The sequence below is a fragment of the Podarcis pityusensis genome, assembly GCF_964106645.2.
Source record: "Podarcis pityusensis genome assembly, chromosome: 10".
Lineage (NCBI taxonomy): Eukaryota > Metazoa > Chordata > Lepidosauria > Squamata > Lacertidae > Podarcis > Podarcis pityusensis.
In genome coordinates this window covers 50,281,941-50,306,542 of record NC_138035.1, presented here as the reverse complement: position 1 = coordinate 50,306,542, position 24,602 = coordinate 50,281,941, and the positions used below count along the sequence as shown (strand labels likewise).

The following is a 24,602-nucleotide window of genomic DNA, read 5'->3' as shown; positions in this document are numbered from 1 at the left end:
CATCCAGCATATCATCTACTTGGTGACATTTGCTATTTCACACATAATTCCCGATGTGTCAAAGAAAACCAAAAGCAAAATTAAACGGGAGAAGTATCTAATACAGACACTCCTGCATGAGAATCCTGTGAAAGCTATGAAGAAAAATATGGGGAGCATCGCCGACAAAATATTAAAAGGCGCAGACGGCACTTTCCGGCCTAAAACTGAATAGAGACATGACAGCCTGACAGTGCCTAACCAGTGGTGTGTGAATCTTTCTACCAAAACAAACAAACAAAGGGATTGGACCAAAGACTTGGACCAAAGAACGTAATTGCAAAGGAAGAAATGAATGCTCGTAAACAGAATGGACAAGCATTTCACCGTGGTTTTTGTTGGCTGTTATAAAGGGGCTGTCCTAATCTAGACTTTTGTGGTGTGCCTTCCAGCTGTATGCCATTTGAAACCAAACCTCAGAAACCAAACCACTTGTCTTAAGAGTGACACGGCTTATTCGGACCAGTTTTTAATACATTGACTGCCTTCTCCAGCTTTATCAAACTGGGTAGAAATGGACACTGTGGCAAGGAGGGGAAACAGGGCTGCATATGCTGGCCTCAGCCTCGAGACCCCTCCGCTCAAATGTACAGTCTGCACAAAATGAATTAAAGCAAAATGGCAATCCAAAGGTAAGGGGGGAAACCACTCTTGTGTTCCATAAAGCCTTAAGAGATATGTATACTGAAGGGAACGCAGTAATGTTCAGCCAGGAATGGCCAGTGCAGTGGGGCAGCTACATGCCCCAGCTCCCCTGACAGCAGTGTTGCTACTGCTCTATGGGGCAGTGCAGGGCTGGGGCTGGGTGGCAGTGACGTGAAGGCAGCAGTAGAGCAAATCCAGTGTCTCCTTCCTGCATAGGCCCAACCTGACTGCCATGCTGCCCCATCCCATTAAGGAGCAGCAGAACCACTGCTGTACAATCAGCCACCTGGCCTTGCTGCCCTGCACTGGCTGCTCCTGCGTTCAGCATAATATGAAGGGATTTGCATCCCAGTCAGAGCCGTACTGCCACGGGCACCTCCGCTGATTAGAAGAGCCACAGAAGAGTGGACACTTCAGACCTGCCTCCGTTTTTGCTCTGTGCTCTCTAATTTTCCACCTCTCATTTCAACCTGAATGTCCCTAGAAGTCTCTGGCAAGTAGTTCACAGTGCTAGCAGACATTACTGTTTTGCTTCATGGATCTATAGCCATTCTTCTGTTTCATTGGAATCCTAAGCTCATGTTGATTTCTGGAGAATGTTTGCGTGTTCATCTGCCATCTTAAACTATTGAGCTTCAAAATGCAGAGTGGAAGATCTTGCACTGGCTTGTAGTTCAGATTATGGACATGTCAGGCCTGATCAATATAAAGGCACCACCAAGAAATATTAAATGGGATGGAGAAAGCCTTTTCAGTCATTCAGAATGTTGAACAAATATTCAAGCCCAGCTTCCAGACCAGGCGTCATCAAACTTTTTCAGCAGGGGGCTGGCCCCTGTCCCTCAGACCTTGTGGGTGCCAGACTATATTTTGGGGGGGAAATAATGAACAAATTCCTATGCCCCACAAATAACCCAGAGATGCATTTTAAATAAAAGGGCACATTCTACTCATGTAAAAACGCACTGATTCCTGGACCGTCCGCAGGCCGAATTTAGAAGGCAATTGGGCCGGATCTGGCCCCCGGGCCTTTGTTTGCCTACCCATGTTCCAGACCATGAGAGCATTGTGCCTGTTGATCCAATACACAAACACTAACCCCTCACTTCGCTTAAGTGAACATAAAGATGGATATGCAACCACATAGAAGAAGAGATATCTCCATGTGGCTGTGTATATAATAACTTGATTCAGGTAGGTGTGGGGTGAGTGTGTGTATCTACATAAGCATGTGTGAATTCTGAGTTGGCCTAATACATTTTGCTGCTTGAGGTGAAGGACGAAATGGTACACCCACGTATTCTGTGTGCTGAAGGTGACCAGACTGGCAGTAAAAGTACATGACACACACAACTCTATCCTCCAACATTTCACCACTGAGCCTCACCCTCATAATCTGCCACCTGAGGCAGCTGCCTCCTTGGGCCTAATGGTAGAGCTAGCCCTGATGCTAAAGAGGTCAATGAAGACAATAGTCTGATGTGTAACTTGTGTCACCAGCAAAGGAATATTTAGAATGGGGTGCAGTTTATAGCGCTTTATCACCAGGGGTGCTAACTTGAATAAAATTCTTGGGGGTGTGTGGAGATAATCCCTGCCCCACAAAATTGATCACAAGATGTGGTGCACGCACTCCATTTGAATGGCAATGCCCATCAACTGGGGAGGAGCTCAAATATTTTATGGGGGGGGACGGGACAAAGGGACCTCAGCCCCTAGGAGTTGGCTCCTATGTTTATCACTGTTTCAGGAACAACTGGCTGGTATTGTAGGGAGTACATTGGCTGACAGAGCATTGAAAGTCTTTGTACCAATTGATTTTGCAAAGATTTTGATTGATCTAATAAAGATTACAAATAGAGGTACAATCAGTTTAGAATATTTGACAGTAATGACTGCTTTATTAAGTGGTTTTTCCAAGAATAGAAGGATGTGTTGATGATGGTGAAGTGTGCTGTGAAACTCTGACCACTGACAACTTGTTCTGACATTCGAATTAAGAGACTTACTCAAAAGATCTATTGTTTCACTGTGTTAATTGTGTATCAGCTATGAGGCAATGTGGCTAACTTTACATTTAATATGTATTAGGGGAGCCATAAGTGTTACTTATATATGATTATATATTATGAATACAGAGTTGCAGTTTTGAGTAATTGATTTTGTTTTAATCATGGTAACAGAAAAGAATATTGATGTAATGCTTGTATGTAGATAATCTTCTGTATTGCTGCTTCATTTTATCTCCCATCAATGCAACGTGACATATTTGTTATGTTGTATAATATGCACACACACCATAATGAATATGTTCTACAGATACCTCCAATGAGGCCTGATGCAATCTTATGCTCAAAAGTACATTGCACTGTGTTCAGTGGGTCTTTTTCCTCAGAGAGCAACTGGGGCTGCAATCACATGCACATTTACTGGGAATAAGATTCACTGAATACAACACAGCTTATTTCTAGTATGCATGGGTAGAACTGTGATGAGAATATATAGCTTTTTTCAGATAGGGTATCAACAAAGAAAAAATAGATATCCATCCCAGGTTCAAATCCTGAACTGAAATGACAGTTTCTAGTATCCCATTTCATGCCTTATCTGTCTCTTATTTTTTCCTATTTGCAGACTACTTTACCTACCCAAAATTCTGGATCATACCAAGTGTTATGCAGAGACTAACCATGAGGCATGATGATTAAAATTTCTACACTATAATGCATATATTTTGGCTGATGTCCAGTGCTAATTATACTCATGTTACTCTTGTCCATTAATTTCAATGGGTCTACTCTGGGTATGTCTTGGATCCCACCCTTTATTTGTACACCCTCTTTACATAGATTTTAAAATTTCTGTTTCATCTATTCTGAAAACTGAAGTCATCATTTGAGTTCATAGATTTCAGGCTAAAATTTTACATTCAGCTCAAATAACTAGAGGTTCGTGTCTCAAGATTTGGTTGCTCAAATTGGTGTTTGTTTGAACTGATATGAAAGACTTCCTGTGCTGTTGGCTCTGTGATAGGTATTTACTGCATGCAAGGCATCACATGATAATATTATCGTCATCAGGTGATGAGCACACATATGGAGAGTCACCCTTTCTTCAGGCATATTGCCTGACATGGAAATCACTCTTCCCTGAGCAGCATTTTTACCATCCTGTAATAGTTTATCCATAAGTTTCCCATAATACATACGAGTTCTTCTCCCTTTCCTAGGATTAACTCAATTACGGTAGTCTTTATCTACAATATTATATCTAGTGCATGAACCGTGGGTCAGGATTCCCAAAAGATGCATGAACAAAAGGGGTGTGAGCTTTGACCAGAAATCTACAGTCCTGCTTTTTGAATCTAGATTTATTGATCTGAACCATCCTGCTCTTTATCTTGAACTTTTTCTGCAGTCCCCTGCATACTTACCTGGGAGTGAATCCCATTTAACTCAATGGATCCTTACTTAAACCCATATAAGATTGCTCTGTCAGACAATTTAAAAAAAACAAAAAACTTAGGTAGGCCCGATAATGATGTTAATGGGAAAAAAATGTTTTTCTAATTACATCACTGCTGCACAATAATTTTTAAATTGGAGGTTATAAAGACGAGCGACCAGTAAGTGGTATTATACACTTTACAGAGCTTCTATGCACCAGATTAAAAAGCCAACAAGACTTTTAGTACATGACCTAAAGAAATTAGAAAGAGTTTACGCAGGAATAAAGTTTGGAAGATTGTTTTGCGGATTATTACTTTCATTAGTTATATATTGGCTTTGGCGATAACCGTAATACAAGCTGTTTTGTCAACAACAGACAGTAACTGTGATAGCGATAAGTCCCAGGCGTCTCACAGCAAGAAGTGCTGGACCAGCATTTGGGGGGATCAAGCTGTGAATGAATATTTCAGAGGATTCCCCTGGCTTAATAGTATTTACTAAGAACATGTTCTCCGTACTTTTTCTGGTAATATTGACTATTATGTTCTGAACTGATTTTTTTCCTCTTCTTTTTATTTATTATCATTGTAATAAAGTTGATTTTATAATGTAACATTCTTAATACTGGCCTTTTTTAAAAAAAAAAAAAACTGACAGCAACACTGAATAATCTACCAATAAGTGTTATTGAGAGGGTGTTTATTTATGACTTTTGCCAGACTGTAAGTTTTCAATTATGCGAAACACTGAACACATAGTTCTACATACAAATGAATGCAATTTTCTTGAAATAAACATAAAGTCTATAAATGATCTAAAGCCAGTGGAAGTCATGGTGGTGGGAAAAGGCCATGGAGGTGTCTTCCTGGCACTGTAAGCCGCAGGACTTACGTGAGAAGTGCTAGAAGGGAGCAAGGTGGCATAGCTGTCAACCGTCCCTTTTTTGGCGGGAAACTCCCTTATCCCAGCACCGTGTCCCGCTGCTGTCCCTTATTGATGATGTCCCTTAAATTTCCCGGGTTTCAAAAGAAGCAGCTCCTCTCCCTGCCGGCCAGGGAGGAGGGAGGCTCCAACTGTGTTGCTTGGCTGCCAGCCCCGCCCCCCTCCGGCCTCCTCTCACCAGCCTCAGCCCCCAGGAGCCCCTCCCCGCCGGGACTGGCGAGAGCCTTGGGCCCTTCCGCCGCCATCCTCCTCGTGGCCGCCGAACTGAGCGTCTCTGCCTGGGGCCTCCCCTCTGCCAGTCCCGCCGCCATTCCTGCTAGGCCATACTGTGGCTGTGCCGCCGAAGGACCCGGATGAGATGGGCAGCCTGGCGTGGCCTATGAATTGCTGAGGAGCCTTGAGAAGAGAGCGAGGGCAACCATAGAGAAAGCAGTTCAGAGAGAGGAGGAGGAGGTGGAGGCGGAGGTGCAGGCAGGTGTTCCAAGGGCTACAAGGGAAGGACCGCAAGCGCTTCTCCCATAGATTTGTAGTGGTAGACTAGCATAGATGGTCTGATCTGTGGGTTTACTTCGGGAGCTATTCCCCTCCTTCCTCCCGCCCCGCCTGATGGAACTGAGAGCTGCAGATGGAGCACGAGAGAAAAGATTCAGAACTGCAGCAGCATCTTCGTAGTTTGGACTTTGTTTTGCGTGAAAAGTGGTTGCTGCTTGTAGTTATTTAATTGCAGTGTTTCATTGGCTGGTGTCTTGAGCAGCAACCTCTGGAAACGAAGGGCTAAAAACCGGCGCTGCTCTCCAAAATTATCTGGTCCCTTTTAACTTCGCATTTCAGCTGGTTGACTAAAATCCCTTATTTTGGCTGCTGGTCCCTTATTTTCAAATCTGTAAGTTGACAGCTATGGCAAGGTGGTGGTGAGGGTGAGCCTATTTCAACACACTGGAAGAGGCAACGCAGCACCCCGGCCAATGTCCACAAAGCCCTGACCACTCCTCTGCCCTGCCCAGGTGTCATAGGCAGGCTAGATACAGAGGAAGTTGTGCCTAAGCCATAATTCACTGCTATTAGTAAACTGTCATTTAATTGTAGCAATGAATCTACCACATTAAATTCATCCAAGCAGCAACTGTTCTTCCAGGGTTGAGGTGATCGGGTGGTGCATTCCCTTTTTTATTGTTTAAATTGAACAAAATATAAAATAGACCCTGTTGAGATGTATTGAGAGACTAAGGAGGGAGGGGTTGGGACAGCACTGCCCCCCCCCCCCCGGCACAGGGACTTAATAGCACAGGAAGTGGCTTTAAGCTATTTTTAAACAAGCTGAGCCCATTAAGAACCAACTTCTCCCTCTTCTCCCTTGACGCATAGAGTGGCTGAGTGAATAAGCAGGCATGCTCATTTCCACAAATGTACAACTGGTGGTTGCTCTGCCCCCACTTTACGCAATCCAGTTTTTATACCCGAGTGGTCACCGGCTCCTGTTACTGTGACCCGCTACAAACATCTGGTGCAAGGATTCTGAATTAATAAGGGGTTGTTACACTAGAAATAATCCATGTAAATGAATGCAACTTAACTTGCAGTTCAGCAGCAGAGCTTCTTTTGACAAACTTCACTCCAGGAATTCTTTAATCAACCAGTTATTTTCTAAAATATTCTGCCTGCTTAACACCGCCCTAGCTTGAATGACTCATATTTCATCAGCTGCAAACATGCAATATCCTCCCCACCCCCTCTTTCTCTTCCACATTTTACACTTCCTGCCTGCCTGAGAACTTGGGGGACAACTAGGATTTAGAGGCTGGCACTTAATCACCCGCATCTGTACTAATCTCACATGGGAATTGACAAATCACACAAGAATCGTCGTCTTCTTTTTTATTTCTTGTACTGGGAAAGCTGGAAAACAGGCAAGGGAGTTTTTAGCTCAGTGGTGCCTGAAGCCATATTGTGCCAAACACCTGTTGGAAGAATTATGGATTAGTAGCAACTAGTTATTACAGTAGTAAAACTCAGCGTAAAGGAAGATAAATGTTCCTGTAACAGCAGAGCTTTTTTGGGAAAAATTCGGCCATATTAAATGTTAAAAATAAGTCTCTTCTTTTTTTTTTTAGTATTCCTCTCTTCAAATGTAACTTTAAAATGTGGGCACTGGCAGAGGAAGGGGGTGCAGGGGATGCGGTCCGCCCTGGGTCACCCTGGGGGATGACATCACTGCACGCACTCCCTACACTCGCTGTGCCCCCCCCCCCCAGATGCTCGCTGCATGGGCAGATGGCGGCACCCTGCCCTGACGCTCGCCGTGCGGGCAGTAAGATGCTAGCAGCACCACCACCCCTCCGGACGCTCATCCCGACACTCACCCCCGGGCCAGCTAGCCCTGCCCCCGCACAGCTCTGGGTGCTGGAGCTCTGCCTCTGAATGGGGGTGTGGTCTTGACCAACGTCTTGTTCATGAGCTAAATACAGTAAGGTGGAATCTAAGGTAAAGGTAAAGGGACCCCTGACCATTAGGCAGTGGCGTAGCGTGGGTTGTCAGCACCCGGGGCAAGGCAAGTAATTTGCGCCCCCTAACCCGTGGATTTTAGCACTCGGGCAGAGAGCTGCGAGTGCGAGAGCGCCCCCCCCAGATGTTGCGCCCGGTGCGGCTGGCCCCCCCCTGCACCCCCACGCTACGCCACTGCCATTAGGTCCAGTCATGACCAACTCTGGGGTTGCGGCGCTCATCTTGCTTTATTGGCCAAGGGAGCCGGCGTACAGCTTCCGGGTCATGTGGCCAGCATGACTAAGCCACTTCTGGTGAACCAGAGCAGCGCACGGAAACACCGTTTACCTTCCCACCGGAGCGGTCCCTATTTATCTACTTGCACTTTGACGTGCTTTCAAACTTCTAGGTTGGCAGGAGCAGGGACCGAGCAACGGGAACTCACCCCGTCATGGGGATTCGAACCACCGACCTTCTGATCGGCAAGTCCTAGGCTCTGTGGTTTAACCCACAGTGCCACTCTGAAAAGACTTTTTTAAAAAAAGTTCTTTTTTTAAACACACTGAATTTTCCATAAGGCTCACCATCACTATCTAGTGTCACATTGTATACTGCACTTAAAACACACTTAACACATTTTATTTGCATTCATGGGATTCATTTTAGCTGAGGCTAGTGAAAGTATTTCTCAGTCTGCCGGAACATTTTGTAAATATATTTAAGGACTCCTATCATAGTAATTGTTTTATGTGAATGAGTCTTCTAGACCATCCACATTATGAATAGACACTGAGCAAGGTGGAGAAAGAAACACTTAATGAGGAAAATAAAGAATCTGTGCTATGCTCTCCTGCCATGACCTAAACACGTGGCTCCACTTGACTAGAACGTGTTTGATAAATTTATCTTTCCCACCCTGTCCCAAGTGCACAGGCTACGCCAGAATATAGCTCTATCTAAGCATATCTTCATTATAATCCTGTGATTCAAAACTGAACAGGCATAGCAGACATTAAAAGATGCCACCATTAGTGGCTTTGTTCTCACAAAACCCTGGAATCTTCTTGGTGATGGGTGGGTTAGAAATCGTAGAAGCATGCAAGCAATTACCAGAGATGCTCAGGACCTCAAAAGTAGCAATGCCAAATGTGTGTGTGTGTGCATCTCCATTCATGTTGTCATGAACTGGCAGGACAACGGGGAGGAGGAAGAGGATCCCGGCAAGGGGTGTAGCCAGGACTGGGAAACACTGGGACAAGTGGGGTGGGAAAGGGAAGGTTGGTGTAGGAAGTACTCATGGGGAGATGAGGGGATGAGGGTCAGGGCACAGGAACCAGAGCAGCAGGACCTATCACCAGAGCCAGAGGGGCCCCAGTCTCCACAAATATGGCAGACTCTGAGGCATAGGGAGCAGCAGGTGAGGTGCTCTAGGAGGCCGAGGTAGGTGAAGGCCCACAGCCCAGCTCCCTAGCTGGCCAGGTGGGTCTCACTAGCTCTGGGAGGAGCTGGGTGATTCCTCAGCTGGAGTAGGCTTGGAGCAGGTGAGAATCACCTGCCTCATCAAGCCCAGATGAGGCAATCAGCAGGAATAGTATAAAAGGGAAGCAAAGGTGAGGTGCAGTGGCTTCTCCACTGCCCATGTTGAGGGACCTTGACTTGGATGTTCCTGGACCACCATGGGACTGTGCTTTGGGTTTGACTCTGGGTTGAATCCTGACTGTTGAACTTCAGACTTGGCTACTTGCATTGACTCTGCGCCTCGTTTCCTGACCTTTGGACTTTGCTTGTGTGAATCGACCCTCAGACTTCGGACTTGGCCTACTGACTTGCTGCCAGGTAGGCCAGGGGTTTGGAACACATGTGACGCTACAATTGTACAGTGTAGAAGTTATGGCTGTGCACACACAAATACTGATCTGGGACCAGAACTTTGGATTGCCACAAATATGATATGGGACAATCCAGGGCCGGCTTGACCCAGACAGAGGCCCTGAATTGATTTTGGGAGCCAGCCCTAGTGTTTTATTAGGATTTAAAATCCTAATTAAATGTGGTTGGAAAGGGGCAAAATGAGACACCCACCCCCTCACAACCACATGTGTTAAGAGGGTTTTAAAACCTGCCTGACTGTCTCTACCTGATCTAACCAAAGCCCAATTAATTTTGGGGTGTGGGCCTTGGTTAACTCATGAGCATAGTCCTAGTAGTGGTACTACTATAATCCCATACTGGCAAAAGCATGGAACCTATGTGTTGCATGTGGCTATCATGCATGTGTGTATCTAAAACTGAGTATTGCAAAGCCCATAGTGTAAGCTGCCATTCATAGCAGTTTACCAAACTGCACACACGGCAAAACACTTGCCTAGGCATTTGCCATGTGCAATGATTGCTATACACAAATGTTGCACTTTTTTCTTTTTTACACAGAAGTCCTTTAGTGGGAGAAAAATTCACAATCGTTTCCTGGAAGAGCTGCAATTTTTATTTTTTGCCCTATAGAATTCTCAGCACTCTTTTTTCCAATCATGTTATTTGTCAGTTCATTTAACCAGTTGTAAACAAAGTACAAACCTTTTTTTTCCATTTCGCTGGCAGAAATTCATTTCTTGGTATATAATGCATGCATACTGATGCTGGCACCATACTAACAGTATGATCCTTACCATGTCTGCCCAGACTTTTTATATAGGATCAGATTGTTACTATTAATGTTTGATGTTTTATTATTATTATTTTATGTGTTGGAAGCCACCCAGAGTGACTGGGGCAGCCCAGTCAGATGGGTGGGGTATACATAAATTATTATTAAGTCTGATGGAGTTCAATGGGGCTAACTCCCAGGTAAGTGAGTTAAGGATTGCAACTGAAGAGAATTCTATGGTGAACTGCTCTGCTCCAGATGTACCGTATTTTTCGCTCCATAGGACGCACTTTTTCCCCTCCAAAAATGAAGGGGAAATGTGTGTGCGTCCTATGGAGCGAATGCAGGCTTTCGCTGAAGCCTGGAGAGCGAGAGGCATCGGTGCGCACCGACCCCTCTCGCTCTCCAGGCTTCAGGAAGCTATCCGCAAGCCTTGCAAGCCCGGTGGGAGTTCCCGCGGGTTCACAAGGCTTGCAGGCAGCAGCCTGCAGCCCCGGCGAGTGTCCGCAAGCCTTGCGCGCCCGGCAGGAGGTCCCGCCGAGCGCGCGAGGCTTGGGGCAGCAGCCTGTCGCCCGAAGCACGGGGAGCCCTCCGGAGGGCTCCCCTTGCTTCGGGCGAGTGTCTGCAAGCCTTGCGCGCCCGGCAGGAGGTCCCGCCCAGCGCGCAAGGCTTGGGGCGGCAGCCTGTCGCCCGAAGCACGGGGAGCCCTCCGGAGGGCTCCCCGTGCTTCGGGCGAGTGTCTGCAAGCCTTGCGCGCCCGGCAGGAGGTCCCGCCGAGCGCGCGAGGCTTCGGGCGGCAGCTTGTCGCCCGAAGCACGGGGAGCCCTCCGGAGGGCTCCCCGTGCTTCAGGCGAGTGTCTGCAAGCCTTGCGCGCCCGGCAGAAGGTCCCGCCCAGCGCGCAAGGCTTGGGGCTGCAGCTTGTCGCCCGAAGCACGGGGAGCCCTCCGGAGGGCTCCCCGTGCTTCGGGCGAGTGTCTGCAAGCCTTGCGCGCCCGGCAGGAGGTCCCGCCCAGCGCGCAAGGCTTGGGGCTGCAGCTTGTCGCCCGAAGCACGGGGAGCCCTCCGGAGGGCTCCCCGTGCTTCGGGCGAGTGTCTGCAAGCCTTGCGCGCCCGGCAGGAGGTCCCGCCGAGCGCGCAAGGCTTGGGGCTGCAGCTTGTCGCCCGAAGCACGGGGAGCCCTCCGGAGGGCTCCCCGTGCTTCGGGCGAGTGTCTGCAAGCCTTGCGCGCCCGGCAGGAGGTCCCGCCCAGCGCGCAAGGCTTGGGGCTGCAGCTTGTCGCCCGAAGCACGGGGAGCCCTCCGGAGGGCTCCCCTTGCTTCGGGCGAGTGTCTGCAAGCCTTGCGCGCCCGGCAGGAGGTCCCGCCCAGCGCGCAAGGCTTGGGGCTGCAGCTTGTCGCCCGAAGCACGGGGAGCCCTCCGGAGGGCTCCCCTTGCTTCGGGCGAGTGTCTGCAAGCCTTGCGCGCCCGGCAGGAGGTCCCGCCGAGCGCGCAAGGCTTGGGGCGGCAGTCTGTCGCCCGAAGCACGGGGAGCCCTCCGGAGGGCTCCCCGTGCTTCAGGCGAGTGTCTGCAAGCCTCGCGCGCCCGGTGGGAGGTCCCGCCGAGCGCGCGAGGCTTGGGGCGGTAGCCTGCAGCCCGAAGCACGCGAGGCTTGGGGCGGCAGCCGCGGGGGGGGGGAATAATTTTTTTTATTCATTTCCCCCCCCAAAAAACGAGGTGCGTCCTATGGACCGGTGCGTCCTATAGAACGAAAAATACGGTAAATGGCATGATCTGAAAGCCCTGGGCAGTCCCTCAACCTGAACAGAGAGCGGGATGAGGATGACTATAAATCTCATAGCAAAGTCAGCAGGATAATCACAGATATTTTGTACAGCATTGTCCTCAGCAGAGGTTGGTCTCACCTAGATCCTTAATGGAGTAGATAACGGCTGAGAGAAGATATTTGCAGCCAGTTATTTCCCTTTACTTGGCAAGTCTCTTTGCAGCCTAAGGGCATAAAGCGGGAGACTGCAGAGGGGATTAGCAGACTTTCTTTTCAGCATTACTGATGTGCCAGACTGATGACTCTATTAGCATTGTGTCTGGTGAAAGGTTTATTTCATGCCGGGTCTTCAGAAGCCCATCACAAATGCAACAGCCTCATGAGTTTCCAGGGTCCATTTTGTTCACTTCCCCCCCCACCTATTGTGGCCAGATAATGGATTATAGTGGCAACTTGGTCTGCTGATGGCCATAGAAGAAGATCTCAGCATTTTCTAGGTACCATGACAACACGGTATTCTATAAGTCTTAATTGCGTGGCGAGTTCCCACCCCCCACCAGGATAAATACATGAGACACCATGGTTTAAGGTTAAATGGGCGAATTAGGCCACAACTTTATTGAATTCAGGAATGAGAGGCATTGGCTTAGGCATTGGTCCTAACGACTATCCAGCTCCAGCCCATTTGCTGGAGACATGGGGAAGGGTTAACACTATATCGGGGGAGTCTCCCGCCGAGGCACGTCGACTAGGAGCTCCCCCGGGTCACCGCTCGGGGGCGTGCCTTTGGCCCACACCTCCATAGGCTTCGGACAGGGCCACGCCCCCCGGAGTCCTTTAACGGACCACCCTTTGCTCACTGGGGGGAGGTGATGGCATTCCTCCCCCCCACACACATCCTCTTAACCCCTTCTTACCAATGCCTACCGCCAATGCCGAAGAGTTGTGACGAGTTGCTACGAGGTAGGCGAAAAACCAAATGGCTGTAAATTGCCAATTGGGAAAAATTCCTACCATGCCCCATGCGGCGACAGACCGAAGTCCATAGCAAAGTCAGAGACCTACCTAAAGCCTACCTAAAGGGAGGGAGGGCGGGAAAACGTGGGGGCTAGTTGGCGAAAAGAGGGTGAGCCCCCTCTGCGCCGGCCCTAAATAGGGCAGACACGGCCGGGATTCCCCTGCTCTCGCGGGGGCTGAAACCAGCCCCCGCTCACGTGGGGGGTGGGCCTGAAGCCCGCAACCCCACCTCCTGGGCAGGCCGGAAGTGGCTTTGTTGTTGTATATTTTTACATGCCACTTTCCAGCCTGAAGGGGTGTGTTTGCAAGGAAGTAAACAACCTAATCAAATACAACCAAGAAAGAAATGATTCAAATCTCCCAGTTGCAAAATAAAAGCAACAAAATGTTAGAATCAGGGAATAACAACGGTCACTTAACAAAAAAAGTGTGCGAAAGAAACACACCTCCTAAGGAAGGGAATTCAAGGATCTGAGTGTCATTCTGGAGAAGGTTGTGTCCCCTAGACTTAGAAATCTGACCTCAGGTAGAACTCAGAGGAGAGCGCTCCGTCAGATACCCTGGACTAGAGATGCAAAAGGAATGTGATTCTTGTGGATTCCAATATGAGCTGAGCTGATCCACAACTCCCAAACTAACCTGCAGGTCAAAACATCACTCTCCTTCTCATTTGCCCCTTCTCCAAATATTGCAAATCAGTTGTATTCCTGGTTTTCAATATCGGGAATAGACTTTATTAAATCTGTTGGCAGTACTAAGTGCAACCCTTTCAACTGCAGAAACAATTGCTAAAGCTGTAAACAGGGCAAGCTTCAACAAACAAATTAATTTCCATCTTAGCCTCAAGCAGAAGATCCCCCCCCCCCTAAGATTATGTGTGAAAGGTGAACTATTCATACAATTCAATGTATAGGCACAGCCATGAGTAATTGAATATATTAATAAAGCCCATTATTCCTGCCATAAGCTATTATTTCAGGATAAGTCTTTTATATCTACAGTGTAACTTGAGGCAAGCAATTCTTCCAGCTTTCCTTTGTTTGATTTCACATAGTTTGTCTGGAATTGAACTAGATTGAAACTCATGCCCTTTCATATTGGGTACAGCCAGTTCATTTAACAGACTCTGGGGATATTAATGCTGAAGTATTCATGAGACAAACCAAGCTGTAACGTGTGTCTGAAATACGTGTAAGAACACTTAAGCCGCCTTGTTTTGCAGATTTAGTTTTATTTTAATTGGGCTTTGCATGCGTCCACTGGGTGTGTGGTTTTTTTAATGAAAAAATTAAGGCCAGTCTGGTGAATTATTTTATTATTGACAATGGTGCACAAATTGAGGAAGGGGTGGAACTGCAAAAGCGTCTCGAGTTTTGAATCCCAAATGAAGGCTAATTCAAAGAGCCAGACTTTTGATTTGACAGTGTTTGCTGAGTAGTTCCCTGAAGAGTCTGATACTTTGCCGCTTTGCCTTGTACATGATTGCTTTAGGATCTATTTGGACTGAGTTCATAACTCAGTGGTAGACTACCTGTTTCATATATAAAGTCCAGGATGCCTCCAGATATGAGTGATTTAGCAGCAATGCACCAGTTGTGATTTTTCTGCTTCAGGATGTGTATGTGGAATACCAAGTCTCCATCCAGACCTGTTGATTGTGAATAGGTTGGAGGGTGATTTATTTTATTTTTTTGTCAGGTCTGTAGCATGACCCCTTCGTTGTGGTCCCAATCCTGGCTCCTGCTGAAACCGTAATTTAGAAATGCTGCTGTAGAAATTATTTTACTTTTAAAAAAAAACAAAAACAAACTGAGCTGATAAGGCTTTATCTGCTGTTACAGTGGTACCTCTGGTTACAAACTTAATTCGTTCTGGAGGTCCGTTCTGGAGGCACGATTTGTGTTCTCATCCTGAGGTAAAGTTCTTAACCTGAGGTACTACTACCGGGTTAGTGGAGTCTGTAACCCGAGGTGTTTGTAACCCCAGGTACCACTGTTGCATTTCAAACAATTGCTTTTACTTATTTTTACAGTTGCTTTTACTTGCATCATACGTATTGGAAACTGCATTTTGATATTACATGCTGGCACCCTTAAAAAAATGAAAATCTTGATGTCTGCCTGAAAAAAAATAATGAAATGGATCTAACAAATTAAAGGAGAGAAAAGGGGGGAGAGAAAAAGGTTCACTCAAGAAAAGAGAACAGCGTCGAGTTCCTAGAGCTTGATCTGAAGATAGAGACATAAGAGAGATCACAAATGTTGGCATATGTGGAAGGAAAATATCCACAATGTATGCCTAATCCAGACAATGTATCTTGAGTCTTTTCCCCTCCTGAGACCAAAGATGGTCTTCCAGTTGTTAAGACTCCAACTCCCATTAGACCCAGTCAGCATGACCAGTACTCAGGGAGCTGCAGTCCAGATATAGCTTTAAGAGGTACACATTCCCCACCTCTGCCCTAGACCAACTTCATTTGGTGGGGGAACGGTTGCTCTAATATTTGCTCCTAGTTGCACCTAAAGTCTCCAGCCTTTCAGTCCAACTGTACCCTCTGAAGCACACAAATACAGCATGTACTTTTAAGCTAATAAGTACAACACCAAAAGCATATGGGAAGGGATCCAAGGTCAAAGCTCTAAATCCAAACTTGGGGAGTGGCAGAGCAAACATTAAATCTTTGTCTTAAAAAGAAGCAAGAGACAGATGTGAAATCTTGATAGAAGAATCTCTCCAGGTTAATTAAGAGCTATAGCTCTCTACTGTCCTTTAGGTTCAGCAGACTTTCTGTTTACACTTTAGTCTGTTATTCCAGCTTTTTCTTTTTCTTTTTTTACTGCTAGAATACAATGCCTGTGGAACTGAACGAAGGCTCTGTCAGGAGTTGGTTTTTACTCTGCCAAGTCTTTATAGGTGTTTGTTTACATACAGCTGCCTAAGGTCAATACATTTGGTTCCCCCATGTGGACAATAAAATGGGGAATGAAAAATTGGGGTTTAAGGTGATCAGAGGCATGATTCAGCCAAAGGTAAATATTTCTAGATAACTGAGGCCTACTCCCATTGATCCTTGTTGAGTTACACATATACTTACTCCTTCCCATTGAAATCGGTGGGATGGGCAAGTCTGTCAGTTGTCCAGTTTATCTTTTCTCCCCCCCCCCCCATCTTAAAAACAGCTCTCCACATTTCCACATCATTTTGTGATTTTTCTGAAAATTCTCATAAAAATTCATAAGCATGTTAATGCAAATTTCTCCTATTATACCCAAGTTTATATGCAATTTTGCCTAATATGTGTGTTTCTATGCACAATTTACCCTAAGATATACGTTTCTGTATGCATTACACAGCTTGAGTACTGCAAAGATTTAGGGAAATGTGAATTTCGAAGGATGGATGGATTTCAGTTATGTTGTTTCAGAAATTGTGAATTAGGTAGGTACGCCTTTAAATGTGAACTGAATGTGATAGTTTATTTACACATTAGACAAGATATTTTCTACCCAGTTCTGGAGGAAATTGATAGAATTGATTACTTCAATATGCTTTGTACAGGCTTTAATGTACTCCGAATCCAGAGTTGTTCAGTCTGGTTTGGAGACTGGCTTCCAACCCATCTTATCTTCTAAGGATTGAAAGATTAAGATGACTTGGGACCTCCACTTTGCCCATTTCTCACTACATAGTTGAAGATGGTAAGCCAAATGGTAAGCCAGTCATCTGAAGCATTCTGACAAATAGAGGGGGGGAAATCTTTACCACCTTTGCATATGATCAGAAGAAAGGGGTAAGAAAATTATCCTCACTCATTTGGCAGTACATCACAGCTAGTGGTAAATAGTTATCTTTATTGAACTTTCATCAAGTGGTGTATAAGTTTTATGAAATAAGTAAAAATATAAATAAATAAAAGTAAATTGCTACAACACCTATTTCCTATTTCTATTCGAGTGGAATAGAAATCGTATACCCACTTCATCCCTAAAATAAATTGATTATTACTCTCAGAAGTGTCCTGTAGAGGGAGCAACTCTTTCATTTAGCAGCCAAAGGCAAGCAGAAAAATCAGAAGAGGAAACCATTACCTTGAGAAAAGTGAAGTGTGTGTGTCCGTGTCCATATCATTTCAGATATAAACACATACCACTTTTATGCAAAATAAATGTATTTTTAAAATGTGTTGTTGGGGGGGATTGTTGGGTTGTACTTGCTTTCATTTTTATTAAGTATTTTGTGTTTTTATTTTGTGATTTTTATGTTGTGAACTACACTGAGATTTGCAGGTTATATGGTGTGTACAAATTTTAATTAATTAATAAGAATAATTTATATGTGTGAATGTACTTATTACTACATTTATATCCCATCTTTAACCCAAGGGGCTCAACATGATGTAAATGGTTACACACCCACACCCACAAACACAAACGTATTTTATCCTCACAGCAACCCTGTGCGATAGGCTAGGTTGAGAGGCAGTGACTGGCCCATAGTAACCCAGTAAGTGTCATAGACTGAGTGTGGATTTGAACCCGGGACTAGAAATCCATTTTACCACTGTGGGGACAACTGCAGTCAGGTGACCTGCATCCCAGCTCAGTCAACTTTCCAGATGCTGACTGTTGATGGGGAACTGTGAGGCTTTTCCTTTCCTTTAGCTCATTGCATTTAACACAGATTTGAACCAGACACTTCAAGCAGAAGACGCCTTCTACCACAGGACTGTTCTCTGTAGCCACCATGTGTGTCAATACACAGCACTTTCAGGCAGCTGCCCTGAGCCCTGCTTTAAAACAGCAAGAGGGACCGCTGCCATTTTGATTTCCTATGGCAACCCTATTGTACTGTTGCCAGGAGCATTGTGAGAAATTTAAATTGTGGTTTTCAGCCACCTAAAAGCAACTGAAGCCCCTCAAGCCACAAAATGGCCCCAATTTTACCTTTTCAGGATGCAGGTGGGGTGCTAACTACCAGCAAACTAGCCCATCAAAGAGAAAAGTTTCTCCCTTCTGAGTTTGTTTTTCTGCATTTCTGCACAGGTGAGCTTTCAAAAACATGACTCAACTCCAGAGCCGGCGTCTGAGGTGATGCAGCCAGCTGTACTTCCTCAGCATTCAGTCACCTCATTCTATGGCAGGCATCCCCAACCATCAGCCCTCCAGATGTTCTGGACTACAATTCCCATCAACCCTGACCACTGGTCCTGTTAGCTAGGGATCATGGGAGTTGTAGGCCAAAACATCTGGAGGGCCGCAGGTTGGGGGTACCTGTTCTATGGCATGTGAAGAGTTCACAACCAGCTGTTCCTAAGATTGAGAAGCAGAAAAGCCCCACTCCCATGGCTTACTGTATTTTTTGCTCTATAAGACTCACTTTTTCCCTCCTAAAAAGTAAGGGGAAATGTGTGTGCGTCGTATGGAGTGAATGCAGGCTGCGCAGCTATCCCAGAAGCCAGAACAGCAAGAGGGATCGCTGCTTTCGCTGTGCAGCAATCCCTCTTGTTGTTCTGGCTTCTGAGATTCAGAATATTTATTTTCTTGTTTCCCTCCTCCAAAAACTAGGTGTGTCTTATGGTCTGGTGTGTCTTATAGAGCGAAAAATACGGTATTTCTCTAAATATTCAACTTTTCCCTGTTTGGGTTTCTGAATATTGAGCTCTGGAAGGCCATCATGTTGCAGTTTATTAGAATTCTAATCTGGACTGTTAATGGACGTTCCGTATCTGAGAGTTTGGGACCAAAATCGGACACTTCAGCTAGTCAAAGAAGTCTCTAGCCAGGCAGGGCATTGATTTGTTTTGTGCTTTCTGCGAATGCTCAAAGAAGAGAGCTGCTTTCAAAGAGGAAGAGAACGTTCTCACTTCTAACGCCCAGGAGACTTAAGCACAAAATTCCCATTAGCAGCTGGTAACGGGAGTTCTCTCTGCCGAAACCTTGTGCACCGAGAGAATAAAGCATCCAAAATAACAGATTTCAGAAATGTGTGAAGATGGAAAAAGTCAAGTTCGGAACACAATGAGATTAAATTGCAGAAAAGAATAAAGCTATGCGTTCAAAGAACAGGGCAACCAAATGCATGTCCACTCAGAGATAAGTTCAATGAGACCTGCTGTCAGGTAAGTGAATATAGGAGCACAGCCTAAAATTGAAGGATAACGGTGTTCAGAGATATTGTATCAGTGGTAGGAAAGCCAACACTGTGTGAGCAGATACTTGTATACAACTGGTGAATTGATTTTATAGTTTAAACAGCGAAAAAACCCCGTTTGACACCCTCAGTTGCCGCCAGGATGTATCTTCCAACACAATTCAGGACAAAGTGATGGACTGGGTGGGGCTGTTCTCTTCTGTGTCCTTGTCATCTATGTGGCTTATGTCCTAGCTTTCTGATGGCTGTATTATCTCATATTAACCTGCCTGTGTTTTGAGATATTTGGGGAGACTCTTTTATTGGTCCTGCCACTCTTACCAGCACCCTTGGTAGGGACATGGGAGAGGCCCTGCTCAGTGGCTCCTCCCAGACTTTGAAACTCCCTCTTGAGATGCTAGACTTGCTCCCTGCTTGCTGTCCTTCCACTGGCAGGTGAAGAATTTCTTGTTCCAACAGGCTTTTGGGAACTGACTGCTTTTAATGAAAGGGCTGGTGCAGTGCTGTTTTTATTGTAATTATCTGTATATTTCTCTCTCTCTCTCTCTCTCTCTCTCTCTCTCTGTGTGTGTGTGTGTGTGTGTGTGTGTGTGTGACTCACACAAACATACACACACATTTTAATTCTATCAATGTTTAATTGTTTTTAATGATTGCTTTTTATTGACATTATTAGTGATTCTTACTTGTAAGCCTGTCAGGGAAAGAGGCGGATTATAAATAAATATGATGATGATGTCAGTAAGCTTGAAGTCCCAAGGATGCCAGGATTGCCTCGCTTAGACATGAACAATACGAAGATCAAAGTTGTCAGAAGGATAATTTCACAGACTGAATACTTGGAATTATCTTAAACTTTTAATAGGAATCAAGATGGGAAATTTTCATTCAGAAGCAACAAATTTATAAGAGCAGGGTGGGAAAATCAGTGAGATAAGTAGGCCAATTGCAGGATGTGTAGCTTCTATTTTTAAAATGTAGGTTGTGTTACATACAGGGCAATTGAACCCTGATGTTACTCAACCTGTACCTGTGATTAAGGAAGTCCTCAGGCGAGTGATACACGCCCATTAAATGCAGCTGAAGCAGACATGCTGATCTCCTGACTCAGATCCAAAGCCTCATTCTTCTGTGAAGCTATATTTTGTAGGACAAGCAAAGGAGTAGTGCAGGATCTGAAAGGAATGGATACTACTAACAGCAAGAAATGGACAAGTTTTGGCTTTAAAAAAAAAACTTCTAGGAACTTGCTAAAAGTCCTGGACAACTTTGGTTCATTGATCAGCTAAGGAGCTGTAGATTAATAAATTTTTGTGCATGCTGTTCTGCACATCGGGGGGGCTGTGGTCCTCCAGATGTTGGATTACAAGGCACATCCATCCCAATGGTCAGGAATTGTGGGAACTGTAGCTGGGAGAGGACTACAGGTTTGCTATCCTTGGTTTAAATTTTCAAATCCTGTTGTTGGTCCGTGTCCCGGAATCTTGAGATGCTGTGCTTTTTTAGTTGTAAGGAGTTAGCAAGTTCTGACAGGAAAATAAAGACGAGAAAAGTGATTTTTGGAAACTAGGGGGGCTTAGTACTAATAGTAATAGAGAAAGTAGGGTCACCAAGCTCTATGAGGTAAAGCACATTTTTAAAAAGATGTGCTAGCCCCTCTTTTAAGAGGGGCGGGGAGTAACCACTTTGGGTCCATCATCTGCCTTTGGACTGTGGGCTTCTCAATGGAGGGTCTTGTTCGTTCTTCTCCATTTTGTTTTCTCCCTGAAAATTGCCCCCTATGTGCTATTTCCCCTCCGCTCCCAAAGTGCTGTTTGCTCCTTTAGTTGAAATTCTTTCCATGTCCCCAGGCTTCTGTCCACATAAAACCTTTCCCGCATACAATACAAGCAATATAAATTTACTTGGCTCCATTCCACTGCCACCGAAAATTAAATTCTAGTACTCCTCAATGGTCTTCCTTTCTTGTATTAGTATTAGTAGCATAAAGTACTTGTAATGTAAGAGGAATGTATTTGGGGTGAGGGTGTCTTTTCTGCAAGATTGACACAGCAACCATTTTTAAAGTAACACACACACACCCTGCCCCAAACCAGACAATAAACATGAATCTATGCTATTAATGTAATGTGTAGTTTCACCCTGAGACATGATCTGAGGTGGCAGTCAGTCCTATATCAGCTGGATTTTACTAAAGAAATAATACTAATGGATTGTTAACTTATTTTTATTATCCCTGTGTGTGTGAAATATAAGTCTCCAGTCCTTTGTGGCATGCGAGAAGGCTGTCTGCCTATTGGTCAAAGGGCCTGTACTTTCATCTAAATCCTCTCTCTTACTCGCTGAGCCAGAATAAATTTTGCCAAGTGGATATACATCTTTGCAGACTTACTATCTTCACATAATGGATTTGATCCAGGTCAAGATGGAGCCTTAGATTAATCTAGCATCTGATCATAAATTTATTTTTGTTTTATGTAACAGATTTTTTTTTAATTGAGTAGTATATAAATCTTAAGTAGTTTAGGTTAAATACAATGAAATGTTTAAAAATTGGCAATAGAAACATGCATTAAAAAGGTAGGCATAATTATCCAAATACATAAAGTATGGCTTTTAGAACAATACAGTAAATGAAGCTCACTCTTTTGGCTATGGATAACTTTGCTCTTCTCCAATTAAGCTCTTCAGCCGGAATAAAGTTTCTCTTGCATTGCTGACACAATTAAAATTACCTGTTGCTGACAAGCAGGTGTCAGCAACAGGTGCAGCTATGTTGAAGCTGAACACAGTTGGACAACAAGAGGAGAGGTTGGCAAACGACTTGATGTATGGTTTCTGAAAACCACATTTTAACTCATGCATGTCAGAAAGATTAAACTGCATCACAGAAGTTCGATATCAAAATAGTTCTGGGGTTAGTGAGGCAGGGAATGAGGTCACAGGAAACTTCCAACTTCGTTTTAAAGCTTTTATTTTAAGAAATAATCTGGTGGTGGTGATCATCTCTGTAAGAAGAACCAAAAGTAAGACAAAGCAGCAATGCATAGGAGTCGGAAGGAGTCTAAAACAGTTGTAAAGTAAAAGGGATGAGAAAATAAATAGACACACACCAAAAATTGCTTCAGTTATCTGGAGTCTCGCATCTCATGAGTTTCCAGAGAGCTGAGAAGACTTAGCAAGCATTGTCTGTCCATGCATTTATTAACTGAAGCAAATTATGTATGGGGCAGCTAAACAGAGCAACAGTAATATTTCAGATTGGTGCAGATATTTAGTAACATCTCAAGAATTTTGTTATGAGTAAAGATGGTGAACTTTGTTTGCATTTCAAGGCAACTCTGCCTGATATGCTCTTTCTGAAGTGATGTGCAAACCAAAATACAAGCCACCCATTGAAATTTGCATATTTCTGAATTTTGCATGGCATTCTCCAGCCAAGTAATGTGTACAAAAATACATATACATGGGGTAGTGTGTGCATAAAAACATGTTACATACGTTGTTTTGAGGGAAATTGGTTTGCAAAAATGTGCATATTAATGAGAAATATGCCCTAAAATTGCGGTATAATTTCATAATGATTTTTTTAAAATGCAGACTGCAGACAGAATTTGATTGGAAAAATGAGAACGAGGGGAAATGAAATTGCCAGATTCACCCCTACCTAGTTATGAGAGTCATGAGAATGACTTTTACTCGTTTGCGTAGAGGTTATTCTTCATTTCTGTTTCTCTGGCAATGGTCAATACATTTGGTTACCATCCATCCTCGCCAGTCTTCTGCTCTCACTACTTATGTGTCACCAATCACCTTGATATGGTAATAACAGATCTGCTTTGCAGCATCCAGCCAACTGGTATCTCAACGTTGCTCAAGGAAGAATTGCACCCCTTTCCACTGAACGCCAGATTCATTTCAGCTAGAGCTGGATCATTAATCAGATGGTTTTGAACCAATTAGGAGTGTTTTAGTTAGTATTCAAGCAGAAAGAATCCAAACTTAATGAACTGAATTGATATCAACTGGCTTTGAAGGGAGGCAAACCACATACCGTATTTTTTGCACCATAACACTCACTTTTTTCCTCCTAGAAAGTAAGGGGAAATGTCTGTGCGTGTTATGGAGGGAATGCCTACAGGTGGCATGCCTATGGATTTTCCTCCTCTAAAAACTACGTGCGTGTTATGGTCGGGTGCGTGTTATAGAGCGAAAAATACGGTACATAGAATTCACACATTTTCTCACAGGAGTGATCAACCCTGATGAACTACTGAGACAATTGCGCTGAGTCTCGCTTATATGCCCATTTCCGTAAATGCAAAGTGGTGTTAAAAAACATGTGACCACCCCGCTGCTGTTGGATTGCAATTCCTACTATTCCTAACCACTGGTTATGCTTGCAGGGGATGACAGAAGTTGGGAGTCCAGCATTATTTTGGCCTACAACTCCCATGATCCCTAGCTATCAGGACCAATAGTCAGGGATGATGGGAATTGTAGTCTCAAAACATCTGGAGGGCCAAGTGTGAGGAATCCTGGGCTACAGCATCCCCACCTCGAGGAGTATATCATTGTTGGTAACTTAATCAAGGGATTCATGGATTCCTGCCAACTTTTGAGGGCATTTAAAGACTTGCCATCCAGCTGACAGTCTACAGTGCAATAGTGACTTTTTGGCCAACCCCCCCCCCGCCAAAAATCCCCCTAAAAACAACCATTGTGTGAAGAGCCAACTGAAGGAAAACATACTTCCACAGTTGTTTGGAGTTAAGGGTAATGTTCAAACACAGAATGAGGAAAAAGCATTCTAGAAATGAAATACGATGCGCTTTCAGGAGAATTTCATGTATGGAGAAAACCCGCTCATTAATTAAGGTAATTTATATGGATATCGCTGAGAAGGCAAGCACTGATACAAGTAGAGCATTGCATGAGACAACCTTTAAAAAGTGTATTTAAGGAGACTTTAAGGGGAGAGGGAAGAGCCTCGGGATAATGGAGCATTCTGAAAGCCATGAATGAATAGAACAAAAGGAGCTGAAAGGGACACTAAAATCCAGAATGAAAGAAAAGAAAGGGAAAAGAATACATGAGCATATACAAGTCACCAGGGTCATCAATGTATAGATGAAAAATTGAAAAATCCACACGAGTATTTTTTTAGAGAAACAATTGTGAATGTGTATCATTTTTCCAACTGTAGAAAAATTAAAATAGATTCATGGTAACAGGGAGCATCTTCATAGGAATTTTTCACATGGAGAATATTATTTAAAACGGAAAACGTTTTGGCATTCAAAAATGTGAGAATAAACAGGCCATGGGTTAATGAGCATGTTTGCTGATTCACTCTCATTCCAGTCAATGGCCCATCAGTTGGCAGAACTTGTTTGATGCTGACAGTTGAGCATCAATTATCTCTTGGAATATATATAGAGAGATATACATACATAGCACAAATGACCACA

At 44.6% G+C, this 24,602-nt stretch overlaps 1 protein-coding gene and 1 long non-coding RNA gene across 3 annotated transcripts in view; one reads left to right on the top strand and one right to left on the bottom strand.

The window, feature by feature from the left end:
* Window positions 1-4,746, top strand: part of ANO6 (anoctamin 6) — a 66,871-nt gene extending 62,125 nt beyond the window's left edge. For both annotated transcript variants that reach the window (XM_081022325.1, XM_081022326.1), the window contains exon 20: window positions 8-4,746. In XM_081022325.1, the coding sequence (XP_080878451.1) occupies window positions 8-214 (207 nt within the window). In that variant the 3' untranslated portion in view covers window positions 215-4,746. The remainder of the gene's footprint in view (window positions 1-7) is intronic.
* The window catches only part of LOC308486085, a 47,343-nt gene continuing 22,883 nt past the window's right edge, over window positions 143-24,602 (bottom strand). The window contains exon 2 of the long non-coding RNA XR_013990933.1: window positions 143-3,189. This is a non-coding gene — a long non-coding RNA (uncharacterized lncRNA). The remainder of the gene's footprint in view (window positions 3,190-24,602) is intronic.